This window comes from Procambarus clarkii, chromosome 92 (genome assembly GCF_040958095.1).
Source record: "Procambarus clarkii isolate CNS0578487 chromosome 92, FALCON_Pclarkii_2.0, whole genome shotgun sequence".
NCBI lineage: Eukaryota > Metazoa > Arthropoda > Malacostraca > Decapoda > Cambaridae > Procambarus > Procambarus clarkii.
The window spans coordinates 4,305,255-4,327,141 of record NC_091241.1 but is presented as its reverse complement, the minus strand read 5'-3'; the positions used below and the strand labels follow the sequence as shown (position 1 = coordinate 4,327,141).

Here is a 21,887-nt window from a genome sequence, read left to right as displayed (position 1 = left end):
AATCAGTTTGGTCATCCTACGCTGAATTTTCCAGAGGAACTTCATGTCCAATTTGTAATAATGTGACCAGAATTGTGACAGCATAATCTAAGTGGGGTCACCACGGCCAAATATAATTGGGGATGATGATTTTGCATTTATTGCTGAGGTTTCTAGCTATAAAGCCATGCATTCTATTCATTAATGGAGTGATCTGGATGCTCCCTATCTTTTATGAGACGTCTTGGAAAAATTTCCAACATTTATGCATGTTCTTTGTATTGAAAAGTTTAAAGTATAATAATTGTTATGATTATTTATAATTGGTTATCTTTTGGCTTTCCAGCACATTGCAGGAGAGGACACGTCAGTGGAGCTGTGTGACCCAAAGACAGGAGGAGTAAGATATGTTCTCCACATTGTTGACTCTCTCAAGAAGTCCAACAGCCTGAAATTTGCGGTATTCATTGTTCCACATGGAAGGTAATGTTTTATTTCCAGCAGTTCCTTATCCACCTACATTTTCTCCTGGTCTTTGAATTTGTGTTATTCATTCTCTTAATTTTCATATTTTTGCAGCACACCATACTGATAGTAGAGGGACACTTGCATTGCCCAGTCTCAAAAGGTGTAAAACACAAGCTTCTTCAGCACAAACAAGTGTTAATGAGAGAAGCAACAAAGAATAATTTTGCATGGTGCTAAAAATGCCAAGAAGGACGCTTGTACAAAATGTGCATTGTGATCATTGAGTCCCTGAACACACACGTACATGACCAGTACACTGTGATGGTGCATAAATAATGCTTGCAATAAGTGCAACAGCATGTAACACACAGAGGGGGTGCCAGATGTGATACTGGGTTGCCAGTTGTTACCATGCTGGCAATGGATGCAAAGATTAATTGTAGCAAGAGCAACCTCCAAGATTCCAATGTTTTGAAAGTTGAGAATATGACACACGATAATAATCTCTTCCATGAGAATACTGATCTCACATCACAGGGTTGCCGTCCTGCCCAAATGACTGTTGTCAGAGGGCATAGAATCCTACGGGGTCACATCAATATTTTATTGATACAGGCTGTGAAGCAGCACTACACAAGGTCTGTAGTGACTTTATGGGAAGTGAAGAGGGACTTTAATCAGTCCCTAGTGTGATGTACATCGGATTCACTGAGCAGATACACAAAATAGAGAATATTCTTGATAACTTAGCAAATCCAGTACCAGATACAGTATTATCTTTCTTGGAGACTTCAATCTATCCAGTTTAAAATGGAGAACAGTAAACAATAACATTATAGCAGGAAATCAACCTGGAAATAACCAACCACAGGTCAGAGAACTACTGAGATTCTGTGACAAATTCTCGCTCAATCAGCAGATTACAAAACCAACTAGAAATGTAAACACGCTGGACCTGATATTCGCGAACAGTGATGAGCTAATCAGAGACATTACAATCTTAGACGCTACATACTTGGAGCACTAGATCATTGAAATGCAAACTAACATTAATAATGGTGGTAGGCCCAAGAGAAACAAGTGAGAAGGGTTATCTAGTAAATTCAATTTTAATAATAAAAGGTTAGACTGGGAGAAAATAAACAGGAACCTTACAAACATTCAAGGGAAACTGTTCTAAGTAATAAAACTCCTACACAAGGAATAAAAAAACTGACTTCTGAAGCATATGAAGTCTGTCTGAAACATGTGAAACAATACGACTTTCCATACAAAGAAGAAATAATTTAAACAGGCAGATTGAATAAATTGAACGGAGATTGGAGCATTCATATCAGATTGAAGAAAGGCAACTAGAACAGAAAGCAACTCAAGAAATAAGGAAAAATAAAAAATATTTCTTCATATATGCAAAATCAAAAGCAAAAACCATTGCCAATATTGAACCTATTCGTAAGATTGAAGGTTGATGCATGGAGGATGACAAAGAAATTAGTGAAATCCTAAAAAAAGCAGTATGAGAACATGTTTAGCTCTCCAATAAACAGCATGAAAATGGAAGATCTGGATGACTTCTTTATGTATGATATCCAAACCCCTGTAATTATAACCGATATCAACACAAGTGTGGCAGATTTTGAAAGGGAAATTGACAACATGCCCAATGCACTCAGCCCCAGGGGCCAGAATCATGGAATTCAATATTTATAAAGAAATACAAAGTGCCAGTAGCACAGGCACTCAGTATAGTGTGGAGGAAGAGCTTGGACATGGGGGAGATACCAGATGTGCCTAAATATGCCGACATAGCTTCTCTACACAAGGGAGGGAGCAAAGCATTGGCAAAGAATTAGAGACCAGTTGCACTAACGTCCCACGTAATAAAAATATTTGAGAGAGTGATCAGGAGTCAGGTCACTAATTTCATGGAAACCAATGACCTCAACAACCCAGGCCAACTTGGATTTAGAGCAGGAAGATCATGCCTCTCACAGCTACTTGACCAATACAACAAAATCACTGAAGCATTAGAAAAAAACAGAATGCAGATATGGCATACACAGATTTTGCAAAAGCATTTGATAAATGTGACCATGGAGTGATAGCACACAAAATGAGGTCAATGGGAAAAGCTGGTAAAGTAGGATGGTGGATACTCAGTTTTCTGTCAAACAGAACACATAAGGTAACAGTCAACCATATAAAATCGAGTCCAAGCTCAGTTAAAAGCTCTGTACCTCAGGGTACATTCCTTACACCACTGCTTTTCCTTATTCTCATATCAGATAAAGACTCAAATACAAGTCACAGCTTCGTATCATCCTTTGTAGATGACATAAAAATCAGCATGAAAATTATCTCTGTTGAAGACATTAAAAACTACAAGCAGATATTAATAAAGTTACGCAGATATTACGTCAGCCAGAAAAATGATAGGATGGATTACAAGAACTTTCAAATCTAGGGATCCCATCACAATGGTTTTACTCTTCAAATCACTTGTGCTGTCCCATCTTGAGTACTTCTCAGTACTCACTTCCCCCTTCAGAGCAGGAGAGATTGCTGAAATAATGGGAATACTGTACAGAGAACATATATGGCATACATAGCCGTGATAAAGCACCTAAATTAATGGATTGTCTCAAAACTCTCCAAATGTACTCACTAGAAAGGATATGAGAGAGATATCAAATAATATTCACGTGGGAAAACACTGGAGGGCCAGGTCCCAAATCTATACAGTAAAATAACAATATACTGGAGTGAACGATATGGAAGAAAATGCAGACTAGAACCAGCGAAGAGCAGGGGTGCCATAGGCACAATCAGAGAACACTGTATAAACATCAGAGGTCCACGGTTGTTCAACATCCTCCCAGCGAGTATAAGAAATATTGCGGAACAACTGTGGACATCTTCAAGAGAAAACTAGATAATTTTCTTCGAGGAATGCTGGACCAACCGGGCTGTGGTGGGTATGTGGGCCTGTGAGCCGCTTCAAGCAACAGCTTGGTGGACCAAACTCTTACAAGTGAAGTCTGGCCTTGGGCCGGGCTTGGGAAGAAGAACTACCAGAACCCCACCAAGCAGGTATCAAGCAGGATGGTCTCCACCCTGGGAGAGTGACATGGGATGGTCTCCATTCTGGGAATTGGGGTGTGGGAGACATTGTCCACAGTGGAGGAGGGTGTTGGATGGGTTGTGTCCTAGGGTGAGTGTTGGGGAATTACCATTCTTAAAGAGAAGGTGTTGGAGGTGGGGAATGCCCAACCCATCCTCCTCTTTAGATACTACTTTGTGTAACTACTGTACATGAACCATAGTACAAACATTGACATAATATGCAATTACATAGTAGAACTTAGTACCATTCACTTTATTGGGTCCGAAAAATGAAACATAAACAAAAAAACAAACATAAATATACCTAGGCCTGGTATAGTGCACATATGTATTATATTAGGCCTCTGATAGCATGTATTAGGCCTAGGAAGGTTAGGTTAGATTATTTTAGTTTATCTTTGCAACATAAGTAGACAATCGTTTTCCCAGTTTGTCCAAATTCAGTACTACTGATTTCTACTTTCTAATTGTGTTGTACGTCGGTATGTGTCCTATGGTCCTCATCCTTCCTATAAGTACTATCAAAAACAGGAGGATGGGCTGAGAATGCCAGCATCACAGAACAGTAGGGCAGCCTTTGCACACTTTAGGAAAGGGGTATATAAGAGGAGATGGTAGTACTGTAGTTGCAAGTACTGTAGTGCCATGACAGACTTGACAAACTTAATGCCAGAAGTGTTGTTTTTTGTGAAGGGAACATGAGTGGATGTTTGGAAGCCAGAGAGGAAGGGAGAAGCTTGCGGAGAGTGCTGGTGCACGACGCCTGGTGGTGGTGCACCTCATGAGGGGACAAACATACCACAGCTTACAAGGAATACAAGAGGAACTCTCTGCAAGAGTTATGGAGTTGGCTCCTTCTGCACTACCATCTAACACAAAGGTAATTTATTTATTCATCTTCTTGAAAAATATAGTTTCCAAAGTTGATTTATCATACACGTACAATAGTTTAATATTTTAGATTATTTATTTGTCTTTCTTGGGCTTGTGGCTTTGGGCGCTGGGGCACCCTTGTGGCTTCCTGAAGCTAACGTCTCCGATGTAGGTGCTATTGGTTGTGGAGTTCTCTGTGCTAACAGGGACCCAGTGCCAGAACCTTGTCTCCTCACAGAGGCACAGGGTGCTCTGGCATAAGTTATTCATTTGTGCTACCACCGAGGAATGCACCCAGGAAGTCATTGAGTCAGAACAAACCACAGCTGGCAGTTTCCGAGTCCTAAAGGCTTGAGTACGGCCATAGAACTTCCCCAAACTACATAAACAAATGATAAAAAATGTTACAAATCTAGCACCCGTTAGTTCGCCCCACCCTCCCCCACGTTTCAATGGAGGAGGGGGGCAAGACCTCAGCTCAAAGGCCACTCCACTGTCAGTTCTCTTTTGATGTGTGCTGGGTCTGCCACAGTTGCTCTGGCCTCTTTGTTTCTCTTGGGTTTCTTTTGCCTTGGTGGCTGTTCCTTGCACTTTTGTGTGCATGAACCAGGAGTTAAGTGCACTTGGAGCTGCACGTGCTCAGGGTTTCCTTTCCTAAGCACTCCCTAGTACTTCCCTTGTGCTGCAAGCGTTCTCTTCCCTGGAGGGTTCATGGGATGCTCCTTTAGAGGTCCACCTTTCTTGAGGTGGCCTTTGCCTTGGGGTAAGTCTGGGGGATTTGAGCTTCTGTCGTTTTCTCAGTTTGAGCATCTTGGCTGGTGGGGTGCAATGGGTTACACGTGAGCTGCACTTCAGCACACCGAGGTAGCTTTTCTCCACCATCTTGACTAGGCTGGGTAAATTTACGTAGAACTTTTTGAGAATACTGGCATAGTGTCCCAGTACCTGGGTTTGTATTATAATTCATTGTGTCGGGGGACAGGAAGCCAGAGTGTATTCATACACATTTGGCTTTTATCAATGTCCCCTTCCCCTCCCCAAGGCCGAATTACAGACCCTGCCCAGGATGCAACCCCCACAACAAGCTGACTAACTCCTGAGTATCTACTCACTGCTAGGTGAACAGAGGCATTAGGTGGAAGGAAATGTGCCCAACCATGTCTGGCCTGCCTGGGATTCGAACCTGGAATTCTCGATTGTACGTCGAGAACAAACTCGACTATACTACTGGGACCCTCAGGTTACAAGATATTGTAACCTTCAGTCTTTGGTAATCTCCTATAGGCTTGGTAGCCTTGGATGTTTTTTCCCCCTAGCCCACTCAAGCTTTATGCAAGTTCGAATGGTACACATCATCAGTGCCATATGGTTACGTTCATTCATTCTGCCTCCTACATGCTGCCTGTTGGGTCGGTGATACCTTCAACCCTGAGTTGTGCAGGGACTGTTCCTATCACATTGCTCTTCTTACTAACCCTCCTGATGATGCTAGTGTTTGGTTTTCTGAACTGCAGTGGTCTTGGTTGTGTACCCATTTTGAAGCCTGGGAGCTGCTCCAGTTAATTTTTAGGACCTGGAATTGGAGATGTTGGTCAGTTCGACCTTGGCTCTGCCCACACTAGGAAGATTGCTATATTGGATAAGGGATTATCTACAAGGGAGAAAAGGTCAGGTGTATTATCAGGGATACATGTCTGAGGAACGGAGGTTTCAGTTAGGTACCCACCAAGGGGGAGTATTAAGTCTCACCTTATTCAATGTATTAATGAATACACTTACTCTAAATGGTGTGGAACTAAGCCGTGTTCAGAAGTACAAGTATGGGTATGTACGTTGGATACACATGTGAGAGTAAAAATGCTGAAATAAATCATATCAGCACCTTGTGTAAAGCCCGTCTGCATCCTCTAAAAGCACTGGCTTTTTCTGGTAGGTAACCCCAAACTGCAAGGGGCAGTACTTACAGGGCACCTAGGGAAAATGGCCCTAGGTGCATGCAGCCCCAGTACTTCTGGAAGAACAACTGGCTCGCACACCACCACACCGCAGCACAACACCACAAGGCACAGCACTGCCCGAAGATTGGAGCCAGAGTCTATCGACTGCCACCCAACGCAACAGCCTCAGAACTTGGGTTGGGTAGCCAGCACAGGAGGTCTGGGACCTACCCCCCCCCCTCCCCCTTCCGAGGAGGGGGAGTTGCGCAGACAGCAGCGCGGCGGCTGTGGTGACGTCATGCTTGTTTGCTTGTTTTATGATTTGGATGTTCTGCTTGCTCGTTTGGCATTCGATATGCAATATTTAACCAGCTGTAGTTTGTTTAGGGATTCCTACCTTTCTGGGTGCCTGACCTGGTAGATGGCAAACATAGACTGCTTCCAACTACATGGGGGGGTGTCTATAGGCCATTGCACCTCATGCCTCTCTGAGGGGGCCAGGCTCTGTCTCGTGATCCCCGGTAGGCCTAGAATGCCATCGATTGACTGTTGCCACTGTCTAATATATACACATCAGCCTGGTATAATTCTTGGGAGCCAGAGGGGCTCTCCACAGAAAACTAATCAGAAACATTGGAATAAATATATACAAAATATATTGTGGCAACTCCCGCCTCCTGACTGGAGTCTGGCTGGTGGTCCCACAGTAGCCTAAACAGGACTCCTGCAACTGATGTGACCCAGTAGTGAGGAGCCACTTAATTTAAGGAGCTCTACCATAAAGTGGCATTTCTATATATTTAATGCTGTATATTTTTATTTGTGATGTATCAACTACAAGAAATATTCTATTAGGTTATCAAAATTCAAATTTCTCTTAAATGTTTAAAAAATGTAAATAAATCTGTATTCACTGTATAACATTTTCAGAACATACAAAATTCTGCCAATAGCTACAATATACTGTACAGTAAGAACATTTCTTATCATATTCCTAGATACCATTCTTATCTGTTGGTGAAGACCTGGGGTCCAGGAAAGAAGTAACTCGTGGCCAGAGTCAGTACTCTGGTGACTATCTGGTGGAGGATGTCCAACCTCCCGGGGCTTCAAAACTCAGACGACTCATATTCTTGGCCAATCAAAATGTAGTGCAGTCTGAAGCCAAACTGATAACAGGTTTGTCATGTGTTGTTGAATGGATGTTTTAACTGTAAGAAGCTGCATCACTTCTTCTGTTTTCTGATAATCTTAATTTTGTTGCCACATTTAGTATGCTAGAATGAAATGCAGATGGGCTAAACAACACTGTATTGCTTGGCAGTTATAAACGAGTCTTCCAAGAGCACATATATGTTCTTTATATGTTCCTCTGGTGACAGTTTACTATCCAAAACCAACCCTAGATTCGAGTTCTTTAATTTCTTTCCACATAATTTATAAGTTGTGTGTGTGGTCTATTTTCTTCGATTCCACATTCCATAACGTGAGATTTATTCATATTGAATTCCATTTGCCACGTGTTGCTCCAAGCACTTATTTTATCTAGATTCATTTGAAGGGCATTACAATCATCTTTGTATCCTATCTTCCCCAGTATCATAGCATCATCCGCAAACATGTTCATATAATTCTGTATTCCTTCTGGTAGATCATTTATGTAGACAATAAATATTACCGGTGCAAGAACTGAACCCTGTAGTACTCCACTCATGACATTTCTCCTGTCCGATACATTGCCTCTAGCTACTGCCTTCATTTTTCTGTTTGAAAATTTTTCATCCATGTTAGAAGCTTCCCTGTCACCCCTCCAGGTTGTTGCAGTTTCCAGAAAAACCTCTTATGTGGAACTCTGTTGAAAGCCTTTTTTTTTCTGGGGGGAGCCCCATCAACTCCTCAGAGTTCATGGGGCTCCCCCCAATAATACTTTATTGTTGTACCTGGATTGTACATGGATGGGGCTCTGAGAGTTCTTCTACTCCCCAGTAAAAGTGAATGAGAGCTTGGTCCAACAGGCTGTTGCTTGGAGTTACCCGCAGGCCCATATATATCCACCACAGCCCGGTTGGTCCGGCACTTCTTGAAGAAAACTATCTAGTTTTCTCTTGAAGATGTCCACGTTTGTTCTGGCAATATTTCTTATACTTGCTGGTAGTATGTTGAACAACTGTGGACCTCTGATGTTCTAACAGTGTTCTCTGATTGTGTCTATGGCACCCCCCTGCTCTTCCCTGGTTCTATTCTGCATTTTCTTTCTTATTATTTATAGACTTAAGTGAATGATAGTCAAAGATATGAATGTTAAATTACAATGCCAATTTCAAATTCATAACATGCAATAATCATAATGGTGCATTTCTGTTGAATATCTGTAACTGATGGATAAAGCATACATCACTTTGTAATTAAAATATCGTGTACATTATTGGTTAACTGCAAACCAATGTTGACAGTTTTATGTTGTAGGCCACATCTTGAGAATGAACTGAATGCATCATAAGCTATTTTAATAATATATTTCTGAGTTTATACCACTTAGACAATGGTCCAGCTCTCTCCTGGACATAGGTACATTGAAACATGATCAGACTGACCTTTTCATCTTCAACACAGTTGGGATCTGTTCAAGCTACCTCTGCCAGGTTATGTGTAGCAGAAAGACACTGGAGAATTTTCAGTCCATCTCAGAATGAAAGCGACTCAACACAACACACAAACATGCTTCCTCCAAACATAACTTGGCTTTAAAGACACTGTCAAGTATATCTTTTAAAGTTGTAATGTGTTCTGTCCTCAAGCTGTCCCTTGTTGTCCTCCTAGCTGGGCACTCTCAATTTTGGTATTTATTTCTGTACTATCTCAGGATTCCTTTTGTGCTTCATAAGGTGCAGGTTCCATGCTGGTTCTCATTACTTCAGTAATGATCTCACATAAGCAGTGTACATAGACTTGACAGCCTCCTTGTTAGATTCATAAGTACTGTTCTCATGTCTGCTAACTTCCCAAATGCTGCTGATGTTTTCTTATACACATAAGCTTCTGGTATTAATGTTGGGATTATATACACTCCCATATTTTTTCTCTCAGTGTTTCTAGTAGTTGACATTCCCTTATGGTATAGTTACCTACAAATCTCCTCTTTCCCTTTCCCAATTTTATTACTTTATATTTATTTGGATTGAATTCCTGTAGCCATTTAATGCTCATTCTTAAAGTTTGTCGAGGCCTTCTTGCATCACCCTACAGTCCTCCTCAGTTCTTCCTCTTCTCGTAAATTTTGCATTATGTGCAAACATTAACATGTACGAACTCACTCCTTCTGGTTGGTCGTTAACATAAATATAATATGACGTATGAGCAACATTCTTAGGACAACTTGGAGGACTCCTATTTTCCACTCTTCTAAAGCCTTAAATATCCTCTCTGTTTATGACCCTTTGCTCATAGTTCATCGGATACTCTCTTACCAGTATGGTATCTCCTATTATCCTTGCTTGTCTCTCCACGTTGTGTATCGCAACAACTCTTGTGATAAACTGTATCAAAAGCTTTCCAGCAGTACAGGAAAATGCAATCTACTCATGCTTCATTTTCTTGCTATATTTTGATGACCTTGTCATGCTATTCATTTAAGTTTGTTAGGAATGATTTTCTCCTGAATTTGTGTTGTCTCTCCATTACAAAATTTAGTCTCCAAATGTTCCACTATTCTTTTCTTGCTGATTTTTTCCAGTACATGCATCATTTGAACATACATCCCATGCAAGAGCATGGGATACATGTTCAATGTTTGTTGAATATTAGAATTATATTTTCCTTTCATAAGATTTACAGGTAAGAGTAAAATGCAAATGTAGATGTACTATTGAAGAACGGGTACAGACATGAAGCACTATATTATATTCTGAGTAAGCTACTACAGTAATATGTTAACAGAAGCAACACTTGGCAGTGCTGGAAGGAGTTTTTTTTTGTGTAGTTGAATGCATCTGTTGGACTGGATTGAAAATTTTTCAGTGTTTTCCTTCCCCCACACATAGTTCAGCAGGGGCAGCTTGAACAGATTTCAGCCGAGTTGGGGATATGGAGGTTATTTCGACAAAGTTGGAATTTGGCTATGTTCACAGGAGACTTGCACACTTAACAAGGTGGACACTTAACTAAGGTAGCAATCAAGTGTCCTGCTCAGAAAGAAGCTTCTTTTTCAAAAGTTCAGTACTGTTCACTCAAAGTGTTATTTTTGTCAATAGTGAAGGAAAAGAAGAAGAAAGGTGGTGTAAAGGAGAAAGTTAGTGTAGATTACTCCTTCCTGTCATGTGAACATCATGTGGCGATGGTGGGAGGGATGGGTCTGGTGGAACTTGCCTCGGACCTTCTGCTAGTCGGCCTGGGTGGCGGACCTCTCGCCACCTACATCCATAAGTACTTCCCTAAGGTATAGTATTCTTCTTCTCTCAATCACATTCTCATTCTATATAGTTTATTGGATTTGTTAAGTGTTGTTTTGGCAAACAATAAATGGGGATTGGTTTCTGGTGGGTCAAGTGACCATGAATACATTGATACATCACATTAATGTGATCTCTTTGTGCAATATTATTATTATTATTAGATAGTATGTAATAATACTACAGTATGTTATTGTTATTTATTATTACTGAATAATGAGTTTTGCTTGGGTGTGTAATTACCTAAGTGTAATTACCTAATTGTGTGCAAGTTGGAAGGTGACGTCTGCTCTTCTTCCCCAGGTTACGGTGACGGCAGTTGACATTGACCCCAGTATGGTACACATTGCCCAGAAGTGGTTTGGCTTTGTGCCTAATTCAAGACTGAAAGTAGAAATCAATGATGGCATCAAATATATTCAGAGTGCAGCAGCAGATGGTAAAATCCACATGGCAGTATAAAATTATTTTCTTCTTCAGATTTGTAGATACTGTAGTGTTATGAGTTGAATATACCATAGCATACAGCACAGCAGGCAGATGTCCTAGTCATAAACATTTGTGGGTCCATGAGTGGAATGGTTAATTCCACTCATGGAACATGATTGGAATTAGCAGCATGTTTGTGGCATGATAAACAAGGATTACGTGTACACAAAACTTGATAACAAGTTCTCTCAAACTAAGTGGAGTAAAAGCATGAAGTGGTAGCTATTGTTGGAGGCATGAAATACAAGGTATACAATACAAGAAATGTAACACTAGAAAAACAATACAAGGGTTGCAATACAATGATACAATATAAAGGATGAAATACAATTCAAGACAAAATGCATGGATACAACACAGGGGATGTAATACAAGGGATACAATACAATAGATACAATACAATGATACAATGCAATGATACAATACAGGGGATATAAAAAGGGGATGCAATACAATTCAATGGATACAATACAATGATATAATACAGGAAATATAATATAAGAATACAATACAATGATAGACATAAAATATAATATAATATATACTGTATAGGAAATACAATACAGGCAATTAAATGCAATTATACAATACAGGGGACACAATACAATGCATATATAAAACAGGGTATACAATACAAGGGGATACAATGCAATTTTATTATGCACTGATATACAGGAAATACAATACAGGGGATACAATATAAGGTATAAAAATGTATAAACATTGATGGATTTTAAAGAAATATTTTAAGACATTTAATCTTTTCTCAACAAAACTTGACACAAAGTTGTCATGTTATATAGTTTAGGTGTTCTTGGGTTATTGCACCTGAAGGAAAAGTGGTGCAAGTTGTACACTGTCGGCTCACTCCTTACCTCTTGTCAACAGGAACCAAATTCAACGTGATCATGTTTGATGTGGACTCTAAGGATTCGACGGTGGGTATGAGCTGCCCTCCTCAAGCATTCATTGAGATCAGTTTCTTGGAAGTGGTCTCAAGTTGCCTCAAGGAAGGAGGTAAGATTATTTCCTTTTACTCTCTTGTATCATGATATGTGCTTTTTTATCCCCAAACTTTCAGTGTGGCCATGTAGTGTAACCATACAGTGTGGCCATGTGGTGTAACCATACAGTGTGGTATAACCATACAGGGCAGTTGGGGAAAGGGAGCTTGCTCACTTTACTGATGCCTGGCCCCATGATCCATGGGTTTTTTGTTTTTTTCCATCAGCCTGTGGTGGTGTTTGTCGGTCCCTCTTCCTCACAAGGGTTTGGGACCCTTTGATCTGGCTTCCTCTCCTTCCTCCACCCATTTACTCTTCTTTGTGGGTAGTTAGCTTGAGGGAGTCACAAGGGGCTCCTCCCAGAAAACAAGCGTTGAATATAATGAAACACCATTTTTTGGTGAGCCCCAGTGGCTCTCTCCCTCCAGGTCGTCAGGAGAGGTGGGGGGGGAAGGGCAGGGTTGCATCATTATCAAACTGGCTGACTCCCCTGGCTGCTCCCCCTTCTTCCAGCAAACGAGGGGAAAGATGGGGTGAATGAGCTAGCGCTAGGTCCATGAAATTTTTGGTCGTTTGTTTACATTCTTGGGAGAGTTCAATAGCTGTTTCTGGAGGTTGTGGTCTCGTTTAAAGCCATCAGTGGTTTACCTGGTTGATACCTGGTTGATGGGGTTCTGGGAGTTCTTCTACTCCCCAAGCCCGGCCCGAGGCCAGGCTTGACTTGTGAGAGTTTGGTCCACCAGGGTTTATTTTGTTTCACTGACTTTCTATGATGCCTTCCTCATTCGTGGCATAAATGAATTATGTAATACAGTATATAAATGCCACTGCTCTGTGCCCCTCTGTGAGAAGGACAGGCTCTGGCTCCTGGTCCCTGGTAGGCCATAGAACTCTGATGGAGCATAGTAGTATGACACAGTGATAGTAGCTTCAGAGAACCGTCAGGGCTCACCCAGAAATTGGTGTTTCATTACATTCATCACTATTTTTTTTATATAAATGGTTGTAGTAAAGACTTTGCTGAATAATAATATTTTGGATACAGGCAATAAATGGTAATATACCTGTAGTAGTTAAAACAAAGAATATTACTATGATATTAATCTACGTATTGTAGCACCAATCTTTTAGCTAATTTATACCAAAATATGAGTTTATATTGATGTAATTATTATTGTTAAAATATACTTGAGACCCATTTATTTATTCTTAGGAGTACTGATTGTGAACCTCGTGTGCCGAGATGTGCAACTGAAAAAGAAAACTTTGGAAGATGTGAAGTCAGTATTCCCAGTGGTTCTCTGCCAGCAAATTCCTGAAGAAGTTAACTGTGTGCTTTTTTGTTTATTATCTGGATTGAAACGTCCAGAAAAAATTAAATTAAGATTTGAGAAAGGGCTCCGTACTCTTAATGAGTCTCTCAAACAACAGCAAAAAACCAATGAAGATATTTTTTCTTTTTCAGAAATTACAGAAAATTTGACTATTGTATAACTATTAAAGTTGTTACTAAATAAAACTATATTGATCCTAATGCATTTTTATTACTCTTATATATAACTATTAAAGTTGTTACTAAATAAAACTATATTGATCCTAATGCATTTTTTATTACTCTGTATTAATGTTTAGGCTACAAAGAATTGAATGGAAGTTTGTGACAGTCTGTCTTTCAGGATTACTTTCTACTGGTTTGATAATTCTGAACTAGAATATAATGCAAAATTTTAAAGCTATTTAAAGTACAGTACTAAAGTTTTAGAAAACCCCAACTGAAATTTTCAATATCCCTTAATAAAAATTTATCATATGTTGCACAATTAGCTTGCAAGTTGGTGCTGGATGTAACATCCAAGAGAAAGACATGCAGTCTAGTCAACCTTGTAATTCTGAGGATCAGGAGTACAGGAAATGGAGGTTGAGTGTAGCAGCCCATCCACTTGCAATTGGTTGTGATTGCGTTACTGTTGTATGAGTGAGGTGTGTTAAGTAATTATCAAAAGAAGGCTCCAAGCAAGGAAGATATGTCGCACCAACAGTGCCACTGAATATACAAAAGGTGCTAAATATCACTCAAGATGCCAATACAAGAACAAAAAGATATGTCGAGTGATGTCAAAGGTATCAGATTCACCAAGGATATTAATGAGGGACAAATGACCCCAATGGACAATAGAAAAGCTAAACATACAGTTGTCCTGAAAATCTGGACATTTTACAAGGTGTACAACTGAGAAATGAATGACTGGATAGAAATTTTAATATAGAATGCTATTTTGCAAATTAGGATAAGTGTGGATGGCCTCCATTGCAGCAGTGTCTGCACGTTCATTTACAGTAACATCAATATGGCTAGGAACCCAGCAAAACTCAAATGTCTTAAATCTACTAGAGATAAGAAACAGTCAATATTGGATTTCGACCACTGCAGATTTAAGTGACTCCAGAGCCATGTGTGCAGTAGAAGAATCAACCATAATGACAGGAAATTTGACGTAAGAAAAGCAGTTGATGAAGAGCATACAAAATTACATAAAGTTCTGCCGTGACAATGCAGTCTTCAGGGGTAGGCAGCACATATAGTTTTGGTCAGGAAAGACACTGGAGTAGTCAACATCGGGAAACTTAGATCCATCTTTGAATAGTGCAATGAAGTGTGGGCGCAAAACGTTTAAGGAAAAGGTGCTTTATAGCAGTAGGAGGTATAAGCCTTCACCATGTAGGTCAAGGCCTTGCAAAATTTTGCCAGTAGTACCCCTCTATAGGAGCAAAGCTGGAATGACATGAGAGATACTGCAAACGTGAATCAAGACAGAATCTTGCCGGTTCTTTTGCAGAATATTTAAGGTTCAGGTTCTTGCAGGAATCTTTTCTTACAGAAAAAGTTATGTGGTAACAGGGAACAGGGTCCATTTGGAAGGTAACATTCAAAGCATGGTACTTAGAGCTATGGGGGTCTGGTAGCTGAGTGGACAGCGCGCGGGACTCGTAATCCTGTGGCCCAGGTTCGATTCCTGGACTAGGCAGAGTCAAATGAGCAGTTTCTTTCACCCTGATGCCCCTGTTACCTAGCAGTAAATAGGTACCTGGGAGTTAGACAGCTGTTATGGGATGCTTCGTGTGTGTGTTGGGGAAGGGGGGGGGGGAATAGTAACAGTTGAGAGGCGGGCCGAAAGAGCAGAGCTCAGTCCCCACAAGCACAATTAAGTGAATACAACTAGCTGAATTCTAGTGAGAATGAGGATGTTGCAGGTACTATGCAAGATAGGGAAGGCAATAACGATCACAACGATCCTGTAAAAACAGGATTTTAACATACAAGCTCTGGATAGGGGATAAAGCACCAGAGCTAAGGTATAAACCAGTATGGTGCAGAGTACCAAGACGACCAAAGAGTCGAAGGAGAGATAGGAATAGTTAGAGCAGCACAAGAGGAGTGAGTGTCGGCTCCTGTAGGAAGTACAGGACAAGATTTTAAGCAATGTAAGAGCCTTAGATCATTCAACAAGGAGGTAAGAGATATGGGGAGACCAAGACAAATGAATGTCAAAGATCAACCCCAAAAAGATTAGCAGAATCTTAATAAAGAAGGGGATTACCATAGAGCGATAAAGGAGAACAAAGAATAATGTGCTTCTGAGTAAAAGTCATAGCACATAGCATAAGACAAACACTACTTTAGAGAACACCTTCATATTGTTGAAAAGGAGTCAGTGAAAGTGATCTTACTTTAAGTAAATGATGAGAGGGAAAGCTTTCATGGAAGAGTGAAAGACTACCATGAAGGCGTTAAGAATGGAGTTGGGATAAAATATTGTATCCATGTAATGTCATAAGTGTTTCCCTGGGTAAAAAAGAATAGCAACAGTGGAGGTACAGTATTCACAGCAAAGGCAGTATGAATGTAGACCTCTTAAGTCCACAAAGATGTCAGTCCTGCTGCAACACTTGCAAAAGCCAAATTAAAAGGGAGAGGTAGCGATGGCATTCTAAAAGCCACATGAGACGTATATTAATTATATGTTCAAAAAGTTTGCAGACACCTTGTCAGGGCAATAGGATAAAAAAACCTTAACGGAAGTACTGTACCTTTAGTACTGTACTTATGAATAGGAAGAACCTTGAGCCAGTCCTCAGGGACTGATATTGCCACTCAAATGTGATCATAGACACTTACCAAATACAGAAAGCTGCACCAAGGGTGATGCCTTAGCAGATCATAGTGAATGTCGTCTGAGCCAGCATCCGTAGAACTACAGGAGGACAGGAAAGGCTGGAATTCAGACAGAGGGAAGCTGTAGGTGAATGCGAAAGTCCAAGGGATTAAACTCAATAAGAGGCTTACGAGCAAGGAAAGTGGAAAATGAGTACCAAAGCAATAGGCTGTAAAGAGAAAATCCAATTTGTTCGTGACCAATAACAGATCTGCAGCGACAGAACCAAAGAGATGAAGAATAGGCGATATACAAATTTGCCTACAATCTCACAAATTTTCTTCCAGATCTGAGGGAGAAAGATGTCAACCATAATGGTGGAGACAAAATTTCCATCTTTACAGTTTGGCTGTACAGATAGCCTTATGAGCCACCGCATTTGCCTTCTGAAACAAAAAACAATCAGGGTGGATTCATTACTTTTCATTTATGTGAGCTGACATTTAGTAACCATTTGTTGAACCATTCCTTAAGTTTGTCACAGCCGTTGCTGGGGGAAGGGTCGACCAGTCATCCGCCTCATAAGCAACCCACCCCTCCGAGAAGATCCACTTGGATCTCCAGGTGGTCAGAGCAGGACAGACAGTGCCTCCAAAGGAAATGACGATGAGCAGGTGATCACTACCCAGGTATGGCCCGGTCCATATCTGCGCCATCGTGAGGGGGCCTCTTCCAATGCAGAGATCGTGTTGAAGTATGCCCATTAAGCTGGTCTATCCGGGTTCCCAAACCTGGCGGCGTCAGTAAAGAGAGATCTGGGGAGTCTAGGAGAAACTGAAATCAGGGCTTGGCCAACCATGTTGTGGTGATGACTCAATAGCGTAGGTTGCCATGAAGAGTGCCGAGCGTTAAAGTCACCCATGACGAGGCAGGTGTCCGTGAGCTGACCAAAATAGTGTTCTAGTTCCTTTGCCGTTACTAGTAGACAAGGGTTATACAGAACTCCAAAGGTGCCCCACCCATGGGAGAGGGCCACTTTCACTGCCATGAACTCCAAATGTCCGCCTGGAAAGGAGTGAATCCGGAGCAAGGAGCTCGAGACTGAGTCCCTGACCGAGAGGGCAAGTCCCCCTCAACCCGTACCGGCCGATTCTGTCTATAGACCGAATACCCCGGAACCGTGAAGGAAAGATCATCAGTAAGCCACGTCTCACAGAGTCCCACGATCAACGGTGGTGCGCGCTGGCTAAATTGCGTCTTCTTAAAAAGGGAGCGGGCATTCCAAAATACCACAGTATTCTCAGGATGGGGCACCATTATGCCTGAAATACAGCACCTAATTTTCTGACCAACTGTATACGGACATCTCCAAATAATGAACCACCAGAAAAAGCCATAAAGCCCTCATACAAAGTAAGTAAAATGTGTGGTATCAATGACAACCAGTCCAGAGGCTGTTGAGCAATGCCTGACGGAAGCGGTGATCTGCTCGCGAACTCTCTTGACGGCGCCTGCGACTGGTGGGTGTTTCACTCTGGGCCTCATGTTCCACCAGTGTCAATCCCCTGGGAAGCGCCTGGGGGACCAGAGGATCATCAGGGCTATCCGATGGAGCAGAACCTCCTGATCGATAGGTGTGTCGACGACGTCGGTGTTGGCTTCGCTTGGGAGAGGCAGGAGGGTGACGAGTGCCGGACTCCAGTCGAGACTGAGCATCCATGTCTATCCGTGGATGAGTTTGCATCCATGTCGAGGCGACCTAGGAGGGAAAATCGATTAGCAGCCTGGGCGTATGAGGCATATGTGGCTGGGATAGACAAGAGCTCTGCTAGATCCTACTTGTGAAGAGGCCCGACCAGGGGGAACCTGGTGGCGAGAAGGAACGATAGGCTGATTGAGGGCGCGCAACCTCTAGAACAGCTCATGTCGAGGGGGTCCCCGCAGCTTTATGATCGATGTCCAACTGGAGGGCCTCAAGATATACCGGGCAACTCTTGAACGTAACCTTGTGATGGTCATGGCATAAAAGGCAGCGAGGTGAAGCAGAGCACCCACCGTTATCTCTGTCTGTATGGCCTGTGTTGCCGCAGTTTGCACAGCATGTTGCATTACGGCAGGTGAGGCGACTGTGACCCAATAGATGACAAGCATAGCATCGTACCACAGGAAAGTTGTAGGGCTGGACCTGGTACGAGGTCCTGTGTAGTGCCACCCGCTCAGGGAGGGGCTCATCAAACTTTATACGGACCATGGATGTCGGCCCTGCTGCTCCGCGAATCCTGGTAACTTCTAATAATCTTTTTTTTTTTTTTTTTTTTGAGATATATACAAGAGTTGTTACATTCTTGTACAGCCACTAGTACGCGTAGCGTTTCGGGCAGGTCCCTGGAATACGATCCCCTGCCGCGAAGAATCGTTTTTTCATCCAAGTACACATTTTACTGTTGCGTTAAACAGAGGCTACAGTTAAGGAATTTCGCCCAGTAAATCCTCCCCAGCCAGGATACGAACCCATGACATAGCGCTCGCGGAACGCCAGGCGAGTGTCTTACCACTACACCACGGAGACTGCTATCCACGGAATCAATATCTGTCGGCACCTGACAGGCCAGTCCTCCAACGTAATAATGTCGGATACACGGACGTGCAACAGAGACTCCTTTCTGATGTGTAGCTTCAGTGCTGCACCCCTACAAAGAGTACGCACGGTCTCAGGCAGGCAATATGATCGCAATACCGAAGACTCAATTGCTGCACTTAAGGTACGAGGATTTGCAAACACGCACCTGACCTGTTGCTGACTGGATTAAGACAACCACAAACGAGGAATGAGATACCACAAGAGGAAGGTCTTCTGAAGGCAAGAACATCCTCTTAGCATCTCGCTCTGGGGCAGCATCAGCCGTCTCATTTTCCAACAGACGTTTGTCTCTCCGGGACTTGCTGTCACCGTCCATGGCGCCCCTGCTCGGGGAGGCGTCCATTAGGGAGGATCCGGCCTCCCCCGGTGCTGGAAGCCCCTGGGTAACTGCAGTGAGCACACACTGGCCCAAAGAAGCCAGCTGAGTTCAAAGATGAGCTCCGGATGAGGTAAGGAAAGAAAGCCAAGCCAGGAGCGTTCAATCCGCGCGCCAAGATGGCCGACCCTCCGGGTGACCGGCTGAACCCTGTGGGACGCCATTGGTGACCATCTTGTCATTCGAGACCTCACCCCACACAGTGACTCGCTGACGTTTGTTGCTTAGGCACTCTCTTATCAATTGAAGTACCTTCCCCTTTATTCCTGCCTGCATTTCTAGCTTATAAATAAATGAATATAAATAAATAGTTTATTTAGGTATATAAAAGTACATACATACATATCAAGTTACAAGCAGAATGCTGGATTTCTAGATAGAGCTAGTACTGTATATACTGTTCCATGCCTAAATTAATTAAGCCACTAATACGCACAGCGTTTTAGGCAAGATGGGGAAAAAAAAAAATGTATTCACTAGTCTTCTTGCGGGTACTGTGTCAAGGCTATCTGGCAATCCAAAAATATGCAGTATGCCCACTTTCTCTTTCTTGGATAATTTTTGTCGCCTGGTCATAGAATTCTAATAGTCCTGTGAGGCAAGATTTGCCATCCCTAAATCCATGCTGAGGGGCCTGACAGCTGAGTGGACAGCGCTCGGTATTCGTAGTCCTGAAGTTCCAGGTTCGATCCCCAGTGGAGGTAGAAACAAATAGGCAGAGTTTCTTTCACGCTGATGCACCTGTTCACCAAACAGTAAATAGGTACCTTGAAGTTAGGCAGCTGCTACGGGCTACTTCCTGGGGGGGGGGGGGTGAAAAAAAAATTGATTGACCGTTGAGAGGTGGGGCCGAAAGAGCAGAGCTCAACCCCTGCAAGCACAACTAGGTGAATACTACTCACCCCCCCTCACTCCTCTCCCAGCCCACCCACAAGGGAGGGAAGGAAGGTGGTGTCGTCATCAGTGTTGCCAGATTGGGCTACAAATAGCGAATTGGGCTACTTTTGAGAGCCCCGCGCTCCCAAATTTTTAATTTCGCTACTTGCTACTTTATGGGCTAATTTAAAAGCAAGATATGTGCTAATTTGGGCTATTAATGTTAAGAATGTACGATTGCGAGTTACATGAAAGTAACTAAGCTATAAATAATTGTAATTAATAATAATTGTAAATATTAATTAATATTAATTAATACTAAATAATATTATTTAATAAATTAGTCCCAATTCAATGCAGAGTTTTCTTCCAAGCACAGAAACTTGTAAATGTAAATACAAGATAATAGATAGATCGATAAATAAATATACAACTTTCAAATATTGCACCAAGTAATGGCAAGAGGGAAAAAACTATACAGCATACATTACATTTGAAATTAATAATGGATGAATGGTAATAAATTGGTGTATGTTTGTATGTATACCAGACAAAGTCCATTTAATGGCAGAATTTAGCCATTTTGTGTAAAAACTTTTATATCTCATATTATTAATTATAACAGTAATCGAAAAAGTCATAGTTTGTATATACACGAGATGAAACAGAGAGCCATGAGCTAGAGCGATGTGCTGAGTCCATAAGGAGGCCAAGCTTCCAGAAATACCTTCCTGTGATTGGCTGTTGCGGGGAATACCAACACTCTTTTTATGAATAAAATTTTAACTAAGAAATAGGTCCTTGTGCACAACAACAAGGTTGTTGTGAAAAAGAACAACAATTTCTGTTTTGCACCTGACAGAAATCTCCATCTAACTGAATAATTTACTCGAATAAGAGGGCAGAGCCGTGTATCATTATTTGTGTCAAGGCAACCCCCAATAATAACGTCTCAAGTTAGGTAGCCAGCCCATGTTTCTGTAACACTCGTTACATCCTGTAGTATTTAATTATCACTATATTAATACTTTTAAATACTTAACATTTCACTTTTTAGGTAGATTAAAGTTGAAGCAGAATGTCATAAGCAAGAATGGTGTGCTGAATAAATATGATTTATTAAGTGGATGGAACCTTTAGCTGAACCCTTCCTGTGATTGGCTGTTATGTGAATGTCAACAAAGAATATCTACCAATGATATGCCATTTATTATGCACCCCATATCATCTTGTGGGCGGAGCTTGGAACCTCCTACCCGAGCACAATAACCCGCCTTATGGGTTGCTGTTTGGCTATTTATAGTGCGTTGGAAAAAAAACAGATGGCGTTAGTTGTATTTTGTGGGGTAATTTGTTATAAGTGTAATTTGATGTCAACAGATGGCGTAAGCTGTATCTTATGGCCACTGTTGACCAGCCAGTTGATAGTGTTCTCTTCTGCCGACAGATGGCATCAGCTGTATCATTATTACTTCCGAATTCCCTTTAAACACTGATCTACAAATCCCTTGGCTTATGA

At 41.7% G+C, this 21,887-nt stretch overlaps 1 protein-coding gene across 2 annotated transcripts in view; it reads left to right on the top strand.

The window, feature by feature from the left end:
- The window catches only part of LOC123775142 (eEF1A lysine and N-terminal methyltransferase), a 54,467-nt gene extending 40,612 nt beyond the window's left edge, over positions 1 to 13,855 (top strand). For both annotated transcript variants that reach the window (XM_069319181.1, XM_045770056.2), the window contains exons 7-13: positions 326 to 462; positions 4,264 to 4,450; positions 7,379 to 7,559; positions 10,631 to 10,815; positions 11,132 to 11,267; positions 12,206 to 12,334; positions 13,535 to 13,855. In XM_069319181.1, the coding sequence (XP_069175282.1) occupies positions 326 to 462; positions 4,264 to 4,450; positions 7,379 to 7,559; positions 10,631 to 10,815; positions 11,132 to 11,267; positions 12,206 to 12,334; positions 13,535 to 13,815 (1,236 nt within the window). In that variant the 3' untranslated portion in view covers positions 13,816 to 13,855. The remainder of the gene's footprint in view (positions 1 to 325; positions 463 to 4,263; positions 4,451 to 7,378; positions 7,560 to 10,630; positions 10,816 to 11,131; positions 11,268 to 12,205; positions 12,335 to 13,534) is intronic.
- Positions 13,856 to 21,887: the final 8,032 nt, after the last annotated feature.